Here is a 19343-nt window from a genome sequence, read left to right as displayed (position 1 = left end):
CAATGATTATTTTTTATTACAATTAAACCAAATAATTGACTTTTGGCATTTTCAACCGTTATTTATTTTCAGATGAATAAAGTATTTTTGATTGATGTATAATATGAATTTAAAAAAAAAATATGCACCTGTCGATTTTAAAACCTTTGACAACGTCATAACGGAACGGGAAATAAACAATTACAATGAACATCAATATCGTCATGTCTAAGTGATAAACAACGACAGAGTATCAAACCATGAAAGAACAAAGAAACAATACGGGTATCTGTACTATGTGATACATTTAAGTTAATCTGAGGGAAATATTAAATTCTAATTCACAAATACATGTACCTAGCCGTCGTTAAAGAGCTGTTTTCTTGTTGAATTGTTTTTTGAAATATTCCAGGTTTTTTTTAATTTCAAGTCCCAAGAAAAGCATTCAAATTGTAGAATTTAATCGTGGGCTCTGAGTTAATTGCTTTGACTTGGAGTGTTTTACCCTTGGAGCGGATATACTTTTTATCATAATGAGATTCATGTATAATCATACTGACGTCCGTAACACATTGCATCAAGAGTAAAGGTTGACTCGAAGTTATGACACTTAAACTCTTAGACAGAACAGGACATGTTTTTTAAGCGTTGAATCACAAATTGTTAAATTTATTTAATAATTAATCTTTCTGAAATACGAATATGGATAACATCGGATTGTTTTTTATAATCTTAATATTATTGAATAATTACAACAGTTCTCTGGGTAAGATATGGTTCATACAATAACTAACCATTTTCTCAATTTTGTTATTTCAATCATTGCTGACGACAGTAGAGTTATCTTTGCAGAGTTCATATTTTTTTTTATAAAACTTTAATTCCAGGACAATATAATTTAACTGGTTCACTTCCAGCAGCAATACTAGGAAAGGCATATTCGTGGACGTGCTCCATTTTTACACCAGTAGACCAAAAGTATACTGTTGTTAAATTTACAAGGAACGATATCCTTGTTGGAACTGTTGGATGGAATTCTGATGGTACATGTCTTTCTAATCCTCAAAGTTCAAGGTATGAGCTTCACTGTGTCTCCGAAAATGTATTTTCTCTTTCAATTCCTCCTGCAAGCATGACGAAATACGAAGAAAGCTCAGACTGGCGATGTGGTTACTTCGGGGATGAAAGTTACAAAAGCAAGGTTGTACAACTCAAAATTGCAGGTAATTTTATGAAAGTTTTTTTTAGAGACTGGTAATTCCTACAAGCATTAATGAATATGAAAACCTAAGACTAACCTTTTAAATAAAAACTTTCATAAATTTTGTAATGTATCTAAGTCAGTTAAATCCATAAGTTTTCATAAATAAACAATAACATTTCCAGTGATTTTGAATGGGTACAGTTTCAGCAGTTTTGATTTTTTTTTTCAATTTAAGTATTTGTTCGGAACTTGTCTCTTTCACCAAACAAAAATCCGTTAACCTTGGCAGAAGGCACAAGGACGTTGGTTACGTGCTCTGTAAATAGTGATGCCTACCCCGCCCCCATCATCCAATGGTTTATCGGAGAAACTGAAGTTAATGGGACCAATCAAAAATTGGAACTGATAGCTGACAAAAATGATGACGCAAAAATATTACGTTGCCGGGCGACCAACAATAACAACTCGCTCACTACAGCTACAGTCCTGAATATTCTCTGTATGTTTTATTCCAAGTTGCTGAATTTATGTATTTACACGATTACAATTTTTAAAGATTAATTTTTTTTCTAAATCACGAATAGACAAACCCGTTACCAGGATTGCATCTCCCAAAGTCCTGAATGTTAATATTGGCGGGAAAGTAAAAGTCATCTGTGAAGTTGTAAAGGCAAACCCTGTAGTAATTCTGGAATACCTCTGGTCGGTGCCAGGAAATCCTGAAATTGTTGGAAGAGAATCGTATTTAAGTATTGATAGAGTTTCACTGAGGGGCAACAATACTCTGCAGTGTAGCGCCAGAAACAGTGTTGGGTGGTCGGATGCTGCTTCAGTTGCCATCAATGTTCTCTGTGAGTTCAAGATTTAAAATGCATATAGTATGGCGATTTCTAATTTTTAGAAATTGAAAAGCATACATTTGAATCTCCTTCATGATATGGTGCTTGAAGTGTGAAGTAGATTTCGCTCTAGTCATAATTATTTTGAAATAATATACATGTACATGTATAATATTTTTATTCTTTTATGTATTTTTCTTACATTAAAATAATCTTATAGATTCATGAATTATTCAATCAAAATAATTCATAATATTCGAAATTGGAATAAAGAACAAGGTACATTTTGTACCAAAATCGGCCCAGTTCCGAAATCAAATGAAGATATTAGTGAATAATGTCTAGGATTTCCCTGTTTTAAATCAGTTTATATTTTTTAGATATCTCAAGCTATTCTCCTTATACAACTCACTAAAATTATTATGTCTGATGACGAAAACAACGCTCACGACGTCATGACGTCAACTTGACGTTATCAGATTTCAATGTAATAACATCTGTACTGCGTGAAAAATTGTAGATTAATTAATCAATGTTATGCCGCTATTGTGTTTTTTCTATACATGTATGTGTTCTACTCTTAACCTTTCAGTTACTTTATAAATTGATAATCAACTTTTGATTTGATATTAGTATTATATAGGGTCTTCATGGTGATAAATTCCGACAAATGAAAAACGGTTCAACCAAAACGCAATTGGTAAAACATCTACCGGTACATGTATAGGAAACATTGTTCTTCTCGATTTACCTGACACTCAATTCAATTATGTAATACAATTATACCTGTTTATCTTTTACTTCATTATATTTAAATATTAGGTATATACATGTATGTTTATGTACATACATGTACAGTATATAAATACATACAATTGTCATAATACCTAAGATTGTAGGCGACGTCATTGAATTTATGAATCAAGAAATCATAATTTTTGTATAATTAAAATGATAATTTTAATTTTTCTCTGTAACTACCTACTATTAAAAAGAGTACCAACATGAAAATAACTCTCTCCCTCTTTCTCATCGAATATATTTAAACATACTGTCAAGGAAACACTTTGCTAAGAACGTTGCTATATATTTTTTCCCTCACACTCTCTCCGTAAAACTTCTCAAACACTATAGTACTCTCTCTCTCTCTCTCTCTCTCTCTCTCTCTCTCTCTCTCTCTCTCAATTCAAATGGAACCAAATATAAAACACAATCATTTTGTTCATATTATTCCTCTTCATTTCCGACAAGACTGTCTTCTTCACTATCAGAATTATCCACAGGCAACGCTGCAGCGTCATCAACGTAGCTGCACCAATTGCGTACACCAAGGTTTTGAATGTCTTTGTATTTTGCATATGACAAAAACCATATAACACTTGTGATGTGGGCGCACATACCCACAACTCTAGATCCTACTTTGCACTTACAGAACCATGACTTAATGCTCATCTCATCAAAACCAATCCACAACATATATTTCTTTGCCGAGACATGTCTGCTTTGAAGTTTGGCGCATAGGATACCATCATGGTCATTGTTGACAAGAATTTCATAGTTTCCATCTTTATCAACGTGTTCTTGGGCATAAGACTTAGCTAGCTTTATCTGGTATACCCCCATCGTTAACTCTCGTATTTCTTCTTCTGAAAGTTGAGGAAATGCAATACTTGCATCGCTGGCGTCGATCTTCTGCCATCGTATTTCCCGTTTGTCCAGACCTATTGTTTAAAAATCCACGTTAACATATATATCAAAATTAATAGTAATCATTTTATAAACTCATATCAAGTATGACAAAAGAAAAATATTCTTCAGATGTTGTAACAATCTAAACAAAATGACCCTAATGTAATGATTTTATGTCGAGTAGTTTTAGCAAATTACCGTTTCTTTCTACATATTCTTTAAGTACATTTGCTTCCTTTGAAAGAAAACGCATCTTTGCAGCAGTGGATAGGTCGCTCTCAACTGCTACACTAACATCAGGCCTGAATTTATTACATATGGCGCTTATGATGCGAACATAGTCTCCGATGTGTGGAATCTGACTATTAGGAATTGTCCTATCTAAGTAGTTCCAGGTCTTGAGTCTACCATTCACACTTTCCACAACCCATCGCAGCTACAATAATTCAAAGTGTAGATTTTGATTGATTTACAATAATTTTTACTAACTAGGAAATTATTCTTATCATAAGTTTAGTCAAAATACAATTGAAATATTGTTTTTTAAAATTTACACTTAAAATGCATGTTCATACATGTTTCAATCCTAATTTTCAACAGTCATCTTACTTTTGTAACTAGACGTGTTGCATTAGACTCTTCTGTTGAGTGTTGTTTTGCTCCACGTGTTAAGAAGGAAGGCATTTCAATGTGGATTCCAATATCACTCAGTAGAGCTTCTGCATCCCTAAACCCTCTATCGACTATGAATATGTCGTCTTCCTGTATCCAGTCCTTAATTTCTTCTACGTTCGTTTCTATCATATGCGTCAAAATCTTTGCATCCGAATTCTTAGAGTCAGCCAGGTATGGACCCAGTACGGAAACAATGTACCCCGATGTTGTGACCACTATCATGGGTTTAACCAACGGTCTATGTTTATGAGTACTGTATGATCTTCTTGAGAATGTAAAATTGCCACTTTTCTGCAGGTAAATATACGTCCCATCAAGTACTAGAATTACTGGATTTTCAGCTACATTGCAGAGTAGTTCTTTAGCTAATGGACGGGTGTGGTTTTCTTTAACGTCTTCCCTAGCAATGTGGGGAAATCCCAAATGATGGGGAACAAAGTTTGACATTAGAGCATGTTTTGCTGTCAGTACCGCACGCCTTACCTATGAAAGATAATACAGTAATATATGGTCGTTCTTTAACAAAATATCTTAGTTAACAATGGATATTTTATGTAAAAGAACTTACCTGCCATTTCTGCAAGCCAAAGAGGGTTCCGAGTAAGTGATTACTTATTCCACAACGCAGTTTTGTTAAAAGAATTGCAATACAAGTCCTTGCACTTCTGGTCTTCGATGCTCTGATGTCAACATCTTTCAGGTATGAGAGTAATTCTTCAAACTGGTCCTTCGTCAACCCAGTAAGGTTATAATAGTCTTCATTATCCATGCTATTTGGGTTGTCAAAGTTAAGTCTAGTATTTTCATTCCGTATAGCAAAGTCTCTGGTTTGTTGAAGCAATCCCACAGTCGCTGTTCTGTTGATATTTGTGTCAGGGTTAGTTTGCTGCATCTTTTGTAGAGCATCGACAGTAAACTCATTGTCTGCAATATGTTTTGGGCAACACCTCGAACCGGCAGGAACAAACATTTCTTTCCGTATGAAGGCTCTGACGCGGGCATACTGAGTCACAACAATGAGCTTTGGACCAAGTTTTTTTGCATATAACAAAGTTTGCATGACTCTTCGACGTACTAGGAATGCTTAGTGTAATAGAGGGTGGACTAGCACAGCCGGATGTTTTCATTCTCTTGCATGGTTCACTTGGACCTGAGTTATCAGATTTACTTTCTTGCGTTGCAAATGATTGAGTTTCACAGATATATCTGCATTTCCTGCAAAGAACATCTTCATTTGTTGTCTTCTGTAAAAACTTTTTTTCTATTATTGTAGCATGCTGACTTTTAATTTTGTATCTGTCATTTGGTGTTGTCCTTTTGTTACATAGAACACATGGATATGATTTTGGTCCTGTTCCTGGCATGCTGCATATATCAGACAAAAACACTTTAAATTTCAAAAGAAAACATTTTAAATTAATTATATATATATATATATATATATATAATGCAGTAACCACAATAACTTAAAACCGATCACCACCACCACCACCAGAAAATATTGTTTCACCCCATCACATGTACACCGACCGTATATACAGTTTAAATATGTGCGTGCATGTGTAAGATAAGAGATGATTTGCCACCCCTCCCCCACCCCTCCCCTCCCCCCTCCCACCCCTTTTCCCAGTAAACAATTTTAATCGGCTGCTTTTCTTTTCATCTTTTTATCAAATTATTCTCTCTCTCTCTCTCTCTCTCTCTCTCTCTCTCTCTCTCTCTCTTTACATTGTTGCTGTCTCTCTGATTTTTTGAGCACTGACACATAAATGTATAAGAAAGTCGTATATAATATTAAAGATACATTAATATAAATACTAATGATATATTATTACGATCTTGAATTAACAAAAAAAAAATGACGAAAATTGAAAAAAAACTGAAGGAAAGGAGCTTTTATAAAAAAGTCATATCTAAATATAGACACATTACGTAGGCGACTATATTTACTTGGTGGGCATGTTCCGTATGTAGACAAAACACACACATATTACGCGAATTTCTATCAAACACGGCAACCAACAAAAACAGTTCTGAAGATGGCCATATATTCTGTATTTTGATGTTAACGATTTCTACTGTCCGGCGTGTTTGAAATATCATTCTTTGGAGCTACATGAAAAAATCCGATCCCGGGGTCTTCAATTGAGTTGTAATTATGATTATCCCATGTTTCTTTAGTATCTAAACAAACGCCTTATCTGGATAAAAAGGTGGAATAAATGTATCCGTACATATTTTCATTAACCTATTGCTTCATCAACGATTCATACCGGCATGCCCGCTTATTTCATAAAAAGAGGGAAAAATCAATTTTCTACATTGATGCGTAAATTGTTTTAAAATCCCTTGTTCAAAAGAAAATGTTAATGATTCAAGTTTATAACGGAGAGATCACACAGTAAGTACTTTTGAAAAAGAATTAAGCACGCATGCAAATTATTACATTAACAAGCGTTTAAATAACTTTTATCTGCCAATTTAAATTTATCTTTATGCAGTACATTATCATGCGATTAAAAGATATATGTACTAAAAAAAATCAAATTTTTCAGGGTTCGAACCCAATCGAAAAATCCAGACACGGATGGAATCTATTCTAACTGCAATACCACTTGACTTATCTAGATATGGCTTTAAAAGGGGGGGGGGGATTCAACACAGCGTGCTTAGATTATAAAGATATATTTACATCTACCAAGTATTATTCCCTCTATATCTTACGAAAACTTATAGTTAATTCATAGCTCTATAGAAACAACCAGACTGAAATATACATGCCCCGTTTATCGATTGGTCAGTCTAAAGTTATAAAATTTGCTCTTAGTTTGTAAACTCTACAAAATCGGGTCACTTGTTTTGTAATTTTTGTATGTGTCTTAATTAAATAGTCAAAAACTTCATTATTACACTTATGATATCAATGTAGATAAATAAATAAAAATGCGCATTACAGAGAAGATTTTAGAGTTACCTCTCTTGTCCCTTTTGTAAACAAAAGGGGAAATAATTCTAACTCAAATCCCTGTTGTAAACACTGGAGTTACTGTGCAAAGTGAATTGTTTCCAATGGTCAATTAAGGTAATGATGAATTATTTAATGTATTTTATTGTATGCTATCATAGATAATCAAATGTGAGATGGCACTTTGATGACACTGGTTTAATTTTGGACTTTAAGTTTTATGATGATTAAATTTAATCCAATTTTCCTCTGTTAGTTCATAACACTTTTCAATTTCATGAAAATTATATAGTATTATGCCAATAAAAGTTTACATAAAAGTGAAAAAGGGTATGCAGTGTAAGTGGATTACGGTATGCTTTACAGTATTACCATAGAAGCATGTTGCTTAGAATATTATGCAACAGAAACAAAGCATTTTGCTTAGCTCAGAAAAGTAAGCACATTCTGTAGAAAATTCTTAAAATTTTAATTCATACGACTCCAGCACTACATTACACTGACATGACATCGCTAACCACTCAGCTATCGAGTCACTTACTATACACACTGTATAAATATAATTTTACAGTCAATTATGATAACCAATGAAATTAAGTTTATTTCACTCTATATATACCTAAATTCTCTTAAAATATCTGTGAACAAATAATAAAGTTACAGTCGATGTTTAGTTTAACTTATTTTGAATATCATTGTTCCCCGTACGTGACTCTCACATCCAATGACGTCATATGATACATATTATGTACAATTGTGAGACTTATCAGGCGACAAAAAATGTTACTATAAAGAAATCTTAGCAGCATGAACAAAAGAATAGCTATGTTAAAGGCTTTATATGTATTTATGTAATTATGAATTAAATAGTTACCTAAAGTGCACCTTGCAGACAGTCCATCATCTGTTGTCACGGACGCATTTGTATATAGCAAAAGAAACCAATCTGGTGTTATTGAAAACCCCGTAAAAGAAATTAAATTTTCAAGAGAAACGAGGTTCTTGTTGTAATGGAATGTATTTTGATGATTTAAAATTTTACAAATTATTTGTATATTTATACATTTCTAAAACTATAAGGACGATAAAACTCTCGAAATAAGAACAACATACGCGTTATAGTGTATTCCGGAATAATCAAAACTTGATTTTTAACGATGGCCGCAGCAAACGCGATTGACGGGATGGTTATAAATCAAAACATTATAGTTGAATAAATAACATATATAAGTTTCATGAATCGCGTTCGATGCGACCATAGTAAAAACTGTGATCAAATTCCGAAAAACTGCGATATTTAGAGAAAATATTGGTACATGGTAAGGTTTTGGAATCTACGTAGTATATGTGTGACGTTTTGGCGCCATTTTAATACCGTATTTTGATAGACCCAAAGGTGTAGAAAATAAACGAGCACTATAGAGCTGCTGATGTCGGCGTTTATTTTTTTCATATTTACTAGGCCGATATAGGTAACAACCGTACTTTGTTCTTTAAACAGATGTTTATTTAAATTGCTAGTTGTGCCTCTTTCCCCAAAGTTCATTAAAGCAGTTTGCTGCTATGACCATGCCGATATTATATGGGCAACATCAACGTCTGGTTCTGTGGAGCAAACATCCTTTGTACAATGGACTTCAGATGCCAATAATGGGCCCTTCTATAACGCAGCAACAGACGCTGTGAACACGACAGAGGAAGACGTGTATTCGATGAGGGTGAACCACTTGTCCCCAGACAGGAGGTACTTGTTCCGAGTGGTGTCTGTGAACCGGTACGGATCCGTCAGCTCCACGACTGTCTCGTGTCAAATCAAAAAGAGAGGTAGGTTGTCAAAGTGAGAAAGCTATACCTTCTGTGGTATTATTGATAAAATGACACTTTCAAGGAAACGTAATTTCGTGGCCAACTATTCTATCAATGCTATATGGTATTGAATACATGCATTTTATTTCTATGAACATTTCGTTTTTGTGTATTAACAAAATAACGAAATCACAGAAAATTGATATTCAACAAATATTAATGAAATTTCAAGAGTATATGATTTTACTGGTTTTAACCATGGGTGGACTTTGTTTTTTCTTGGTTCATCAGGGCTAGCTGTGGCCCTAGGGGTAACCTTCGGTGTCCTTCTATTTTTGTCTGTTGCTGCCAATATCTATTTGATTTATCGACAATCACAGACAAAAGGTGAACAGGTTTTTTATTTAAATCATTTTCAATTATTCTCAACAATTAAGTTTATCACTTATATATGTATGAAAGATTAATTGATTTCTAAAAAAAAATCTAACTCAAATTTGTGCAGATGGTAACACAACTAAGTCATCCAGGTAAGCAATTGTTGTATTTTATCTTTATTTTAAAAAAATCAATAATAAGTATAGTATGTATCGATTAATGTCAGGAGTTTTAAAACTAAGATCAAATTTCTCTTTGTTTACCCTTTTTGTATATAATTGAACTTTTTAGATCTAAGAAGGACACAAACTATGAAGCCGAATCGATGAAGCTATCAGATGTGCATCAATATCAGGAAATAACAGTTTCTTAGAAACAAGAAGAGTTGAATTATTTGATAGGTCAAACAGTTACTGCAAACTGTGCTGTTATGATAATCATTAATGTATCATCATAATTTATGATAGATAAGACTTGAATTCATTTTACCAGAAAAAAAGAGTAAATTGCAATCTTACTTTTGACAAGACGACCTCTGCTTCAATATCAGCTTGCTTATACATGTACATTTTCCCACAAAATATGAATGACCAAATTTTATATAGCATAACTTTTGTCATGACAGACTTAATGAAAAATAAACTTAACTAAATTGTCATGAGAAATTCATGGCATATTACATTTAATCATTATATAAGTTTGATTGTTATCTTCATTACTGCTATTAACAGACTGTTCATTTCAAAAATTAAGATAATAAATTTTTTTAAACAATTGATAATTATTGAGGCTAGGTGGTCAACATGTTAACCATCATATATAATCAAAATTTTTAGATATACTTTTTTCACCTATAAACTTTTATTTAGCAAAGAAAACTCCATACTATTTGAACTTTAAACATTTTCTTAGATATTCATAAAGACCTCTTCTTTTCAGGGAGATCAATAAACACTAAAAATGGCCACGAACTTCAAGCCCTTTTAAATATGATCAAAAGAACTCTTGTTCATTATATATTTCTAGCCATTTGATGGACAAAATTGAAGTTATAAAATCACATACACTACATTTACATGATGTAATATATATGAATGTAACACATAGATCCTATCTTTCTTATCTTTCCTACGAAATAAAGTAATTAAACTTTCGACTTTATACAATGATTTCAACTTAAAATTTGACAATGATACATTTATTTCCTTTTTGGCAAAGTTACAGAATGCCATTTATGTAGGTTTCTGTCGGTCGTAACGACCTTGGATGACATATTTTAATGTTCCGTTTATACAGTTACACAAAAGAAATGATAAATTTATATCATATATACACAATGTATATCAAAACATTTTGAATAACGTATAACAAAATCTTAATGTGTATAATATGCTTATTATCCTAATATAATCATACTTTAAACACCATATTATATCCCTTGATTTAGTTAATATATGTACAATAAACAAACTATCTGAATCAATAAAGTGATTAATATAAAGATTACTGCAAAAAAGAAGGACTTGAAAACAGTGCTGTAATAGTTCTTTGAAAAAGTTGTTGTACAATAAAATATATATACAAAAACTATTTTAAACAACAAGGAACTGATAAACTGACAAATAAAATAACACAAATATTGTTAAACCATGTTACACGAACATCTAATTATCAATATCGTAAATTATGCAAAAAGAGTATAATATTTTCCTCAATTTATTTGCACATTTACTAAAGTGAAAAGAAACAAAGGCATTTGTCATATGACAGATTACCCGAAAAAATTCCCCATTAATAAAGTAAATAAAAGTTAGTATTTAAAAAGATTGATTGTCTAGATTTTCAAGATTATTTTTGATGAAAATATTGAAAATGCTCTCTAGCTAATTACAAACCTCATCATGTCCACAATCTTTACATCAGATATATTACGCACGGTTTGTTACCCTTTACAAGCTTAAAATCGTCAACGAAATTTCATGTACGTGATCATGTCAAAAACTGAAAAAATAAGATTGTTCAAAATGCAGAACTTTGGCAATTTGGCGAAATAAGGCCCTTAAGATTTCCAATGACTCAATAAAAAGTATTTTTCCTCAATCCTTATACCTTATACCTTTGTCTCTTCCAGACCTATATATACCTCAATGCGTATATATTCTTATTCATAAACAAATTCATGTACAGTTACCACAAATCCCCCATAAAACAAAAAACAAAAACAAAAACAAAACAAAACAAACACACAAAAAAAACCACACAAAAAAAACAAGACAAGTAACAATAATATTGTTTATACTTGTACAGTTGAACTTCGATATCTCGAACACTGATGTCTCGAATACAACTGATATATCGAAGTGATTTGTAAGTCTATATGTATCTGTATATGATTCTTGTTGAATCCCTTGTTAGATCCCTACACGCTGCGTTCCCCCAGACTCACTGCTTCTACATCTAGTGAGCCGGGATTATTTCTCCTGGTCCGCCTGGAGGCATCGTACGAATCATTAATTTGCTTCATGCACTCACTTTGTGTGACGTAAGCAGAGTCCACGTCCGAGTCCTTATCCGGAGGAAAAAACCAGGAACGACCAGAAAATATGGTGGACACCTCAGAGTCGCCGAGGTCAGAGTGACTGGTGTAAGAATAACGGGGAACTGGGGTCCTAGCCAGTGTTATCGGAGGGATGGTTTGGGAAACACTTTCGATTGCATATGATATGGAGTTAACATCGATCGACTTTTCTCTGTCCTTATCTGGGAAAGATAAATCACTTGTACCTCGATTCGACCACGGTCCGTACAACTCAGATGGCACATCTTCCTTTTTCATACATGCGTGGTTCTTAGATGTCATGCTAATTGAAAGATATTTAATGAGCCTATCACAGTCATAGCTGATGTCGAATGTTTGATATCTAGGCAATACCGATGCTTTGTATTCTGTATTATCGGCGTTAGCAAAAACTATAATTTTCTCGCTAAATTTATCTGGTTTCTCGAAGAGGGCTAACATGTGATCTAAACTGTTCCTTGAAAGAATCACTACCACAATATCAGCTGAGATTTGGTTAATTGGGACAATGTTCCGTCGTGACAAGCATAATTTCTTGCATTTGATATTAAGTTCTGCGCTGATTGTTTTTTCTAACTTTCTAATAGTTTTGGAGAGAAAGCATTTTGTTGCAATAATCGTTAATGAAACCGATGACGATCGTTTCCTTTGTAAGATTCTCTCTGAAAATAAGGGATAACAATTTTAAAAATCCCACACCTGAAATGAAGATTACCCATACATTCTCTGAAAAAGAAGAAACATCATTTTTCTAAATCTACATGAATTGTGACGTATCAATTCTAAAACGAAACTGATTTGAATGGTGGCTCAACATTCATTAGATTTAAGAACAAAACAACCCCGCCCTCGTTACAAAGGAGTTGTTCTTTTTCAAAATTTGTAGAGTTTTTCTTGCGGCAGTAGGAAATCAGAAAGTTATGTGAAAAGATGTATTATTTACAGTGGTAGAGATATGAAACTGGTTATATATATATATAAAACATTGTACATACTGCATCCACGCTTCCTAATGATATTGACTAAAACTGAAATCCCAATCACAGCAACAATTCCTCCAAAGGCAAGGCTAATAGACAAGATCGGGTATGTGTCATCTGATGTGTTTTGATTGATGTCTTCAACAGAAAAAACAAAGGGAATGTTTTAAGCAAACAAGAAAAATGGGGACACATATTTACTAGAGCTTATGTAGGGTATCAGTTTGCCACGGCTATATGCAATCAAAAATACTGTAATTCAAAAAGAGAAATGAGACTTTCTTCATCCGTCAAAGCAATGAGGATGTACCTTCCATTATTAAAAGACTTATATTTGCAACTTTTACATGAACTTTGAAGTGTAGGAATTTGATGCTTTTCTTTCACCTGCCGTTTTCCTCAGAGGAAATTCAAATAATTCGGAGCGTTTATCGGTACAGCTGATTGGCTGCCTTCTATCTGTGACGTCACGTCCACATGGACTCGGGCTCCCTTCCACCATTTCAAGAATTCGAACCTACATCACGAATGCATAAAGAGGCTACTATATCAAGAAAAGTTTTTTTCTTGTTCTACTAATTTCTATTTTCATTTCTTTAAATTATTCTAATCGCTTTTAGTTAAGCAGAATATTACAATTATATATCTATTTTATAGAACGCAGGGTATCACCAATTAACGAGTTAAAAAGATATTTGCATACATCAATAACAAACAGATACAGATACATGTATACGGACCAGAACATGACTGAGAAGATGTAAAAGCTGTGTTGAATTTATACACTATTCAAATACCAAACATATTAACTGAAGAGTTTTAATTAAATTTAGAGGACGTACTTAGTTTGAAGACCGAGAACACTTAGAGAGATATGAAGATTTATAACAATAATCTCAGGTTCAGTACTGCTTAAATACTAATACATTAATATTAATTTAACTTCAACCGTATAATTTCAGAATTTAATAGTTTAAAATTTATGGGACCACTTGTGCGTTCTTTGCGATAGTGACAACCTCAAAAAACGTCATAACTGTTTCCGATCGTGTCTGGTTGGCCAGATTACAGCCTTACACTGATTGTTAGATATTCTTTGGTTTGAAATTGCTACATACCACGGTGTAATAGGTCCCCGCTGTTATGTTCCTGAATATTACGTAATTCTGGAAGCAAATCATTCATTACGCTCAGAAGTCAAATGACGTTAAGAGGTAAAATAATATTAATTTACGATGCTGATCACTCAGTTTACCTTTAATTCAAAATCTCTTTATCTTGAGCAAATAATTTTCAGATAGCATAAATAAAAACCAGTCCCCTATCAAGCAATATATTAGTTACACACGCATTTGGACAGATTTTGGATGAATTTTTATCAAATTAATTTGCAATCCTGTGTGTTTTATGAACACTTCATGTAAATGAATTATTCTGTATTAAATACAAAGTGCAATATTTGAACGACCAGGAACCAAAGAATGTTTAAGCATGTGTGGTTACCATTTATTTTTCATTTCTAGCACAAAATCAATCAACATGAAACAATTGTCCGCTTAGTTTAAACAAAAGAAATCTGCGTTGAGTGATTTGACTAATGTCCCCAATACATACCTTTCCCGTTCTCTCGCTTTTTATTAAATTGTTAAGGCTATCCCACAGTTCAACAGCGTACCATGTGACATTTCGACTTTTGACGTCAAATGTGACCTTCAGGTAAGACGAATTGGATCTACTGATTATGACGTCACTGATCCAATCTGTAAAACAAAGTAATAACCAAATATAAGTCATGGATATCATATTGGTATTCATATTAGATAAAGTCATATCAAAATTAGGCATAAACATACAAAATTGTTTATTTAAAGTTTTATCTCGAACATTTTGTATCCTGTTAAGCATATTTTGCTTGAGAAATCAATGCAGGATATCAGAAAGCAAAATATTATTTTAAAACTTGAAAAACTACTGTAGTTTAAAATACAACCGTGTGTTACGGCCGGGTCACTCATTAGCTGGTGCATCTCTGGGACCATTGAAGAGATCCCGCCAATAGCCAGAGAGAAAGAGGCCTACAAGTGAGATTACATTAAACCAAATGCAACGAACGACTACTACAAAACCGGAAAGAATTTCAAATTGAAAGATAGAGGAAAAAGGGCTCTATATCAAAGAGTATCTAAAGAATGAGTGACTATTTCATAAATTACGGTCTAAATGCCATATTTTAAAATATTGAATGAAGGTTTGCGTAAAAGTGAATTTATCAGTGAACATCAGTGGTATCTCTTTTATTCTCGATTAGACACTATAATGATACATACAGAGATCCAGAGACAAGGCTAAATAAGAAACGTCTCTAGCCGTAAACACATAGGAAACAAACACCATTAAACGATTGAATTGTAAAGTGTATAAAAACGCATTGTGGTGCATAATCTTCAAACACATTATAACATAAAACAGTTGTTTATTGCTTAAATTGACTGGTGCAAATATTTTGCATAAGAACATTGATATAGACAACTTTGCTTCATCATAAAGGGACTTATTGAAAACCGTGACTTACAATTACTACAGGGATGAAAATAATGTGGATGAGTTGGGATAGGTTCACCAATGACGGACAGAGAAAAGGAAGCCGGTAAGAATGAACGTGTCAAACTATACAACGTAAAGCAACTATAATCTGATAATTCTGAGAAAGCATACAGAAAAAAAAATCGGAATACATGTATATATGACAGGAAGAAAGAAAGAAGCTAATTTATCTAATTATAAAATGTTATAAGAAAATTGACCGTCCTCCTCCCCAAGAACAACATTAATTTTTACAAACGTCACAGGATGAATCTGTGCCATTCAGTCAACTGAAAATTTAAAATTAAAGTGACTGAAAGGTGACTGAATGGCATAGTTATGCCATTCAATCACCTTTCCAGACCATTCAGTTATCATTCAGTTGACTGAATGACAGAGATTCATCCTGTTAACTTAAAACTTTATACTAGTAGGGCCATTGTATAGAAAACTGGATTGGATTTCTTTGTCTTATCCGTCTCTAGCATTACAAAGCAATTTTATCGGGAAAAGAGTTGTAATTGTGTATTGGCATATGAAGTATAATTAAGAAGTTGCATTATTCATATTTCACATTCAATATGACTACCTGACTATTTTTCATATATTAATTAAGTTGATTAAAATCCCTACCAACGGCTTCTTGCATTCGGGAAACATGACAGATCTACACATCGTCCTTCCATCGTCCAGCATAAAGATCAAGAGGTAGCCACGAACCATTGGACTGTATTCCCCTAAAATCAAATATTATACAGAGCGATGTGAGACAAGGCAACTTCCGGTCCCTCAACTCTGTGCTCTATTTAATTCTTTTAAAGAAAAGTTCAGAAAGAATTGACTTTAGGTAAGTTGATGACGGTGGAATTCGGTTTGATTCAATATTTGGATTTAGACAATGCTTACATGAAATTTCACGTAAAGCAAAATATACGTATAATCATGTTACAAGTTTAGTACTCTACATGGGGCAAGCGGTAATGTCGTCCAAATACCCCAGCTAACCACACCTAGCCGGAATTATGCTGACTGCAAATTTGACTAATGACTAGGCTTAGACTATAAACTTACCGGAAATGTCCACCTCTATCTCTGTCGTGTTGTCTACAACATTGTTGGTCGGTACCACGGCCTTTGACCTCCATACGGTCAGGTTACGGAACCGGTGAGGACGTCCTGTCGCCTTATCGCAAACTGAAGAGGAAAACATCATGTACAGATACATAGGTACACATACAGGTCTCAGCATCAATGTGTGAACTCAAAGAATTCCCAGCTTACCTCCAATTTCGTAGGCTTCTTTATTGCATGTTGCACAGAATTCTGATGGTTTCTCCTTAAAAAAAATTCGTAATTCATTTGAAACAGCATGTGGTTTGTGTTTGAATGGTTCATTTTTGTGACGGATTGAGTGTTGCATGAATGACTAGTATACAATCTATGCCCTTGTGAGAAAATATAAGAAACAAAAAAGAAGTGTGTGTATGCATTTCAATGCTTTTGCTAAATTCTATTCATCTTTAAAACGCATGGTGGGTTGTGGTAAAATTTGTGTCGCGGATTTTTGCATGAAAGAATGTTTTATTTGTTACTCTCTTAAAAAGGAGATGAAAAAGACTAAGCAATGACCAAATCTGACACGTTAAAATGTACTCACCTTGTTCACAAACTTTACCCGGCATCCGTAACAGACGACACTGAGGCTTAAAATTAGTTCCCAGACGATCAAGACCCGGCGCCAATTCATCGTAATGTATGACTCCACACTCTGTATCCCTATTTCTCGCCGGATTGGTTTAAATACTGGACAAAGCATTGCCATGTGTGATTATTTGTCCAATAAATCACTAATCCCCTAAAACTCTGAATCCACTATGACGTAAGCAGTGATGATTTGAGGATATATGGGTTCTTTGGAATCACGAGTTCTCGATAACCTTCGATTAAATTTACAAGTACGTGTAGAAGGTATATTAAATATAAAAAAAAGTTATCAAAAAGCTATATTTAAGGGAACTTTGTTTACACGTTAGGAACCGTTGTAGGTCGGGGATTAACGCTGGAATGAGGGTAATACGCTTTGAAAGATATATACGTCAAGCCGAGATAGGTTCGTAGTGACAAATTACATGTAAGTTGATATCAGTTTGAAATAAAATTAAAAAAAAAAACATCTTGAATTCATTTCTCTATATCTTGATACATGGAAAAGTTAAACTGTGACTGGTATGCTTGAATAACGGACTATTTGCAAATGACCACTTATACCACTATTGCATTGTATTGTATATCAGCAGTATTACCGCAATTTAAATAAAAATGTTTCAGATTTTTAAATTTAATAAAATTTTATTGTAAAAATCTTCCGGGTTATAATTCTATAATCATATCGGTACCGCACATTGTTTTCATATCCACCCCCATCCACCCCCCCCCCCCCAAAAAAAAGAAGAAAAGAAAAAAGAATGCACGTCTTATTCCAATCATTATTCTGTTAGATACGTATGGGCAAATCATAAACTTAATTGATATTTTCAAAGAATCGTTTTTTAAAAATCACCCCTTGACTGATTTTGACAAAATCTTGATTTTTATTATGCTGTTTGGCATTATATTGAAATATTTATATACCCAGCCTATGGTTATTTTTATTTCTAATCTTATAAACAATCCAAAGTAAGATTATTTAGCATGTTTCAAAAGATATAGAGAAGAGCAAATTAAGACGCCAAAGGAAAATCAAAGTACTGAAGTACTGACTGGAGTTGATTTTATCGATTATCATTTATTTAAAAATCAACTTATCTTGCATGGCAATTACTAAAAGTTTCTAGTCTGTTTTGAATTACGCACTTTTTTATAATATAAATTATTAAACTTTTTCGGCAAGAATTTCGAGAAACCCCATATGAATCATGTGTAATACTTAAAGATAGATTTCAAACTATGTATTAGTAATCGAAACAATTCTAAAAATTGTATGGATCCAAGCACTATTGACATCGAACTCTTAATACAGTCTCGTTCAACTATACGCTCGGCTTTCTCCGTTAATCTCAGACAAGCAAGAGAGCCTCTCTGCTTGTCGGAGATTTACGGAGACAGCCGAGCGTTTGGTTGAACAAGACTGTATTAAACTCATAAAACTCAGGCGTAGGAATACATAAGACTACAAAAATATCTAAATTGTTCATATGCATATTATATAAAATCTGACTATTTTCAAAGTGTTTATAGATAAGTTTCCTTGAAAAACAATGCTCCAGCATATATTACATCGAATTTTTCTTCTTTTTTTTCAAGAAATACGTCTTGTCAGCGGTGATGTTTTGTGCTTAGGTCCAAACATTGTTTCATTTTTGGTAACTGCATAGGAGAGTTGATTAAAATCAACTCCCAAAAATATTTCCTTTTATTGGGAGTTGATTTTAATCAACTCTCCTATGCAGTTACTCTGGCAAACCGAAAGTGAAACAGTGTTTGGACCTAAGCACAAATCATCACCGCTGACAAGACGTAGATCTTGAAAATAATAGATAAATTCGGTGTCCTGTATGCTGAACCATTGTTTTTCAAAAGAAACGTATTTATAAATACCTTGAAAATAGTCAGATTTTATATAGTGCGAACAATTTAATTGTTTTTGTAGTTGTATGTATTCCTACGC

General features: G+C 33.3%; 3 protein-coding genes across 5 annotated transcripts; 1 reads left to right on the top strand and 2 right to left on the bottom strand.

Moving 5' to 3' along the window:
- Positions 1-867: 867 nt before the first annotated feature.
- On the top strand, positions 868-10112 carry LOC105324162 (neurofascin). Of its 2 annotated transcripts, none has more exons than XM_020065489.3 (7): positions 868-1202; positions 1473-1682; positions 1768-2034; positions 8873-9175; positions 9449-9544; positions 9663-9687; positions 9827-10112. In XM_020065489.3, the coding sequence occupies exons 1-7, from the start codon at positions 1112-1114 to the stop codon at positions 9906-9908; spliced, it is 1074 nt and encodes a 357-aa protein (XP_019921048.3). In that variant the 5' UTR covers positions 868-1111; the 3' UTR covers positions 9909-10112. The 2 variants fall into 2 exon arrangements, with proteins under 2 accessions (XP_019921048.3, XP_011421516.3); XM_011423214.4 differs by having other exon boundaries at positions 1419-1682.
- LOC117687417 (uncharacterized) lies at positions 2297-8828 on the bottom strand. Of its 2 annotated transcripts, XM_034463890.2 has the most exons (5): positions 8226-8828; positions 4955-5751; positions 4321-4869; positions 3910-4147; positions 2297-3743 (listed from the first exon to the last, which is right to left on the bottom strand). In XM_034463890.2, exons 2-5 carry the CDS (start codon positions 5444-5446, stop codon positions 3250-3252), a joined length of 1773 nt encoding a protein of 590 aa, XP_034319781.2. In that variant the 5' UTR covers positions 5447-5751; positions 8226-8828; the 3' UTR covers positions 2297-3249. The 2 variants fall into 2 exon arrangements, with proteins under 2 accessions (XP_034319781.2, XP_034319782.2); XM_034463891.2 differs by lacking the exon at positions 8226-8828 and having other exon boundaries at positions 4955-5807.
- A 52-nt stretch (positions 10113-10164) lies between the features above and the next one.
- Positions 10165-17643, bottom strand: LOC105330028 (uncharacterized). Its single transcript, XM_066077571.1, has 10 exons — positions 17334-17643; positions 16958-17012; positions 16748-16870; positions 16310-16413; positions 15084-15168; positions 14708-14853; positions 14212-14259; positions 13481-13610; positions 13109-13231; positions 10165-12775 (listed from the first exon to the last, which is right to left on the bottom strand). The coding sequence occupies exons 1-10, from the start codon at positions 17496-17498 to the stop codon at positions 11955-11957; spliced, it is 1800 nt and encodes a 599-aa protein (XP_065933643.1). The 5' UTR covers positions 17499-17643; the 3' UTR covers positions 10165-11954.
- Between the last annotated feature and the right edge of the window lie 1700 nt (positions 17644-19343).

The sequence above is a fragment of the Magallana gigas genome, chromosome 2 (genome assembly GCF_963853765.1).
Source record: "Magallana gigas chromosome 2, xbMagGiga1.1, whole genome shotgun sequence".
Classification (NCBI taxonomy): domain Eukaryota; kingdom Metazoa; phylum Mollusca; class Bivalvia; order Ostreida; family Ostreidae; genus Magallana; species Magallana gigas.
This window is presented reverse-complemented; position numbering and strand designations above follow the sequence as displayed.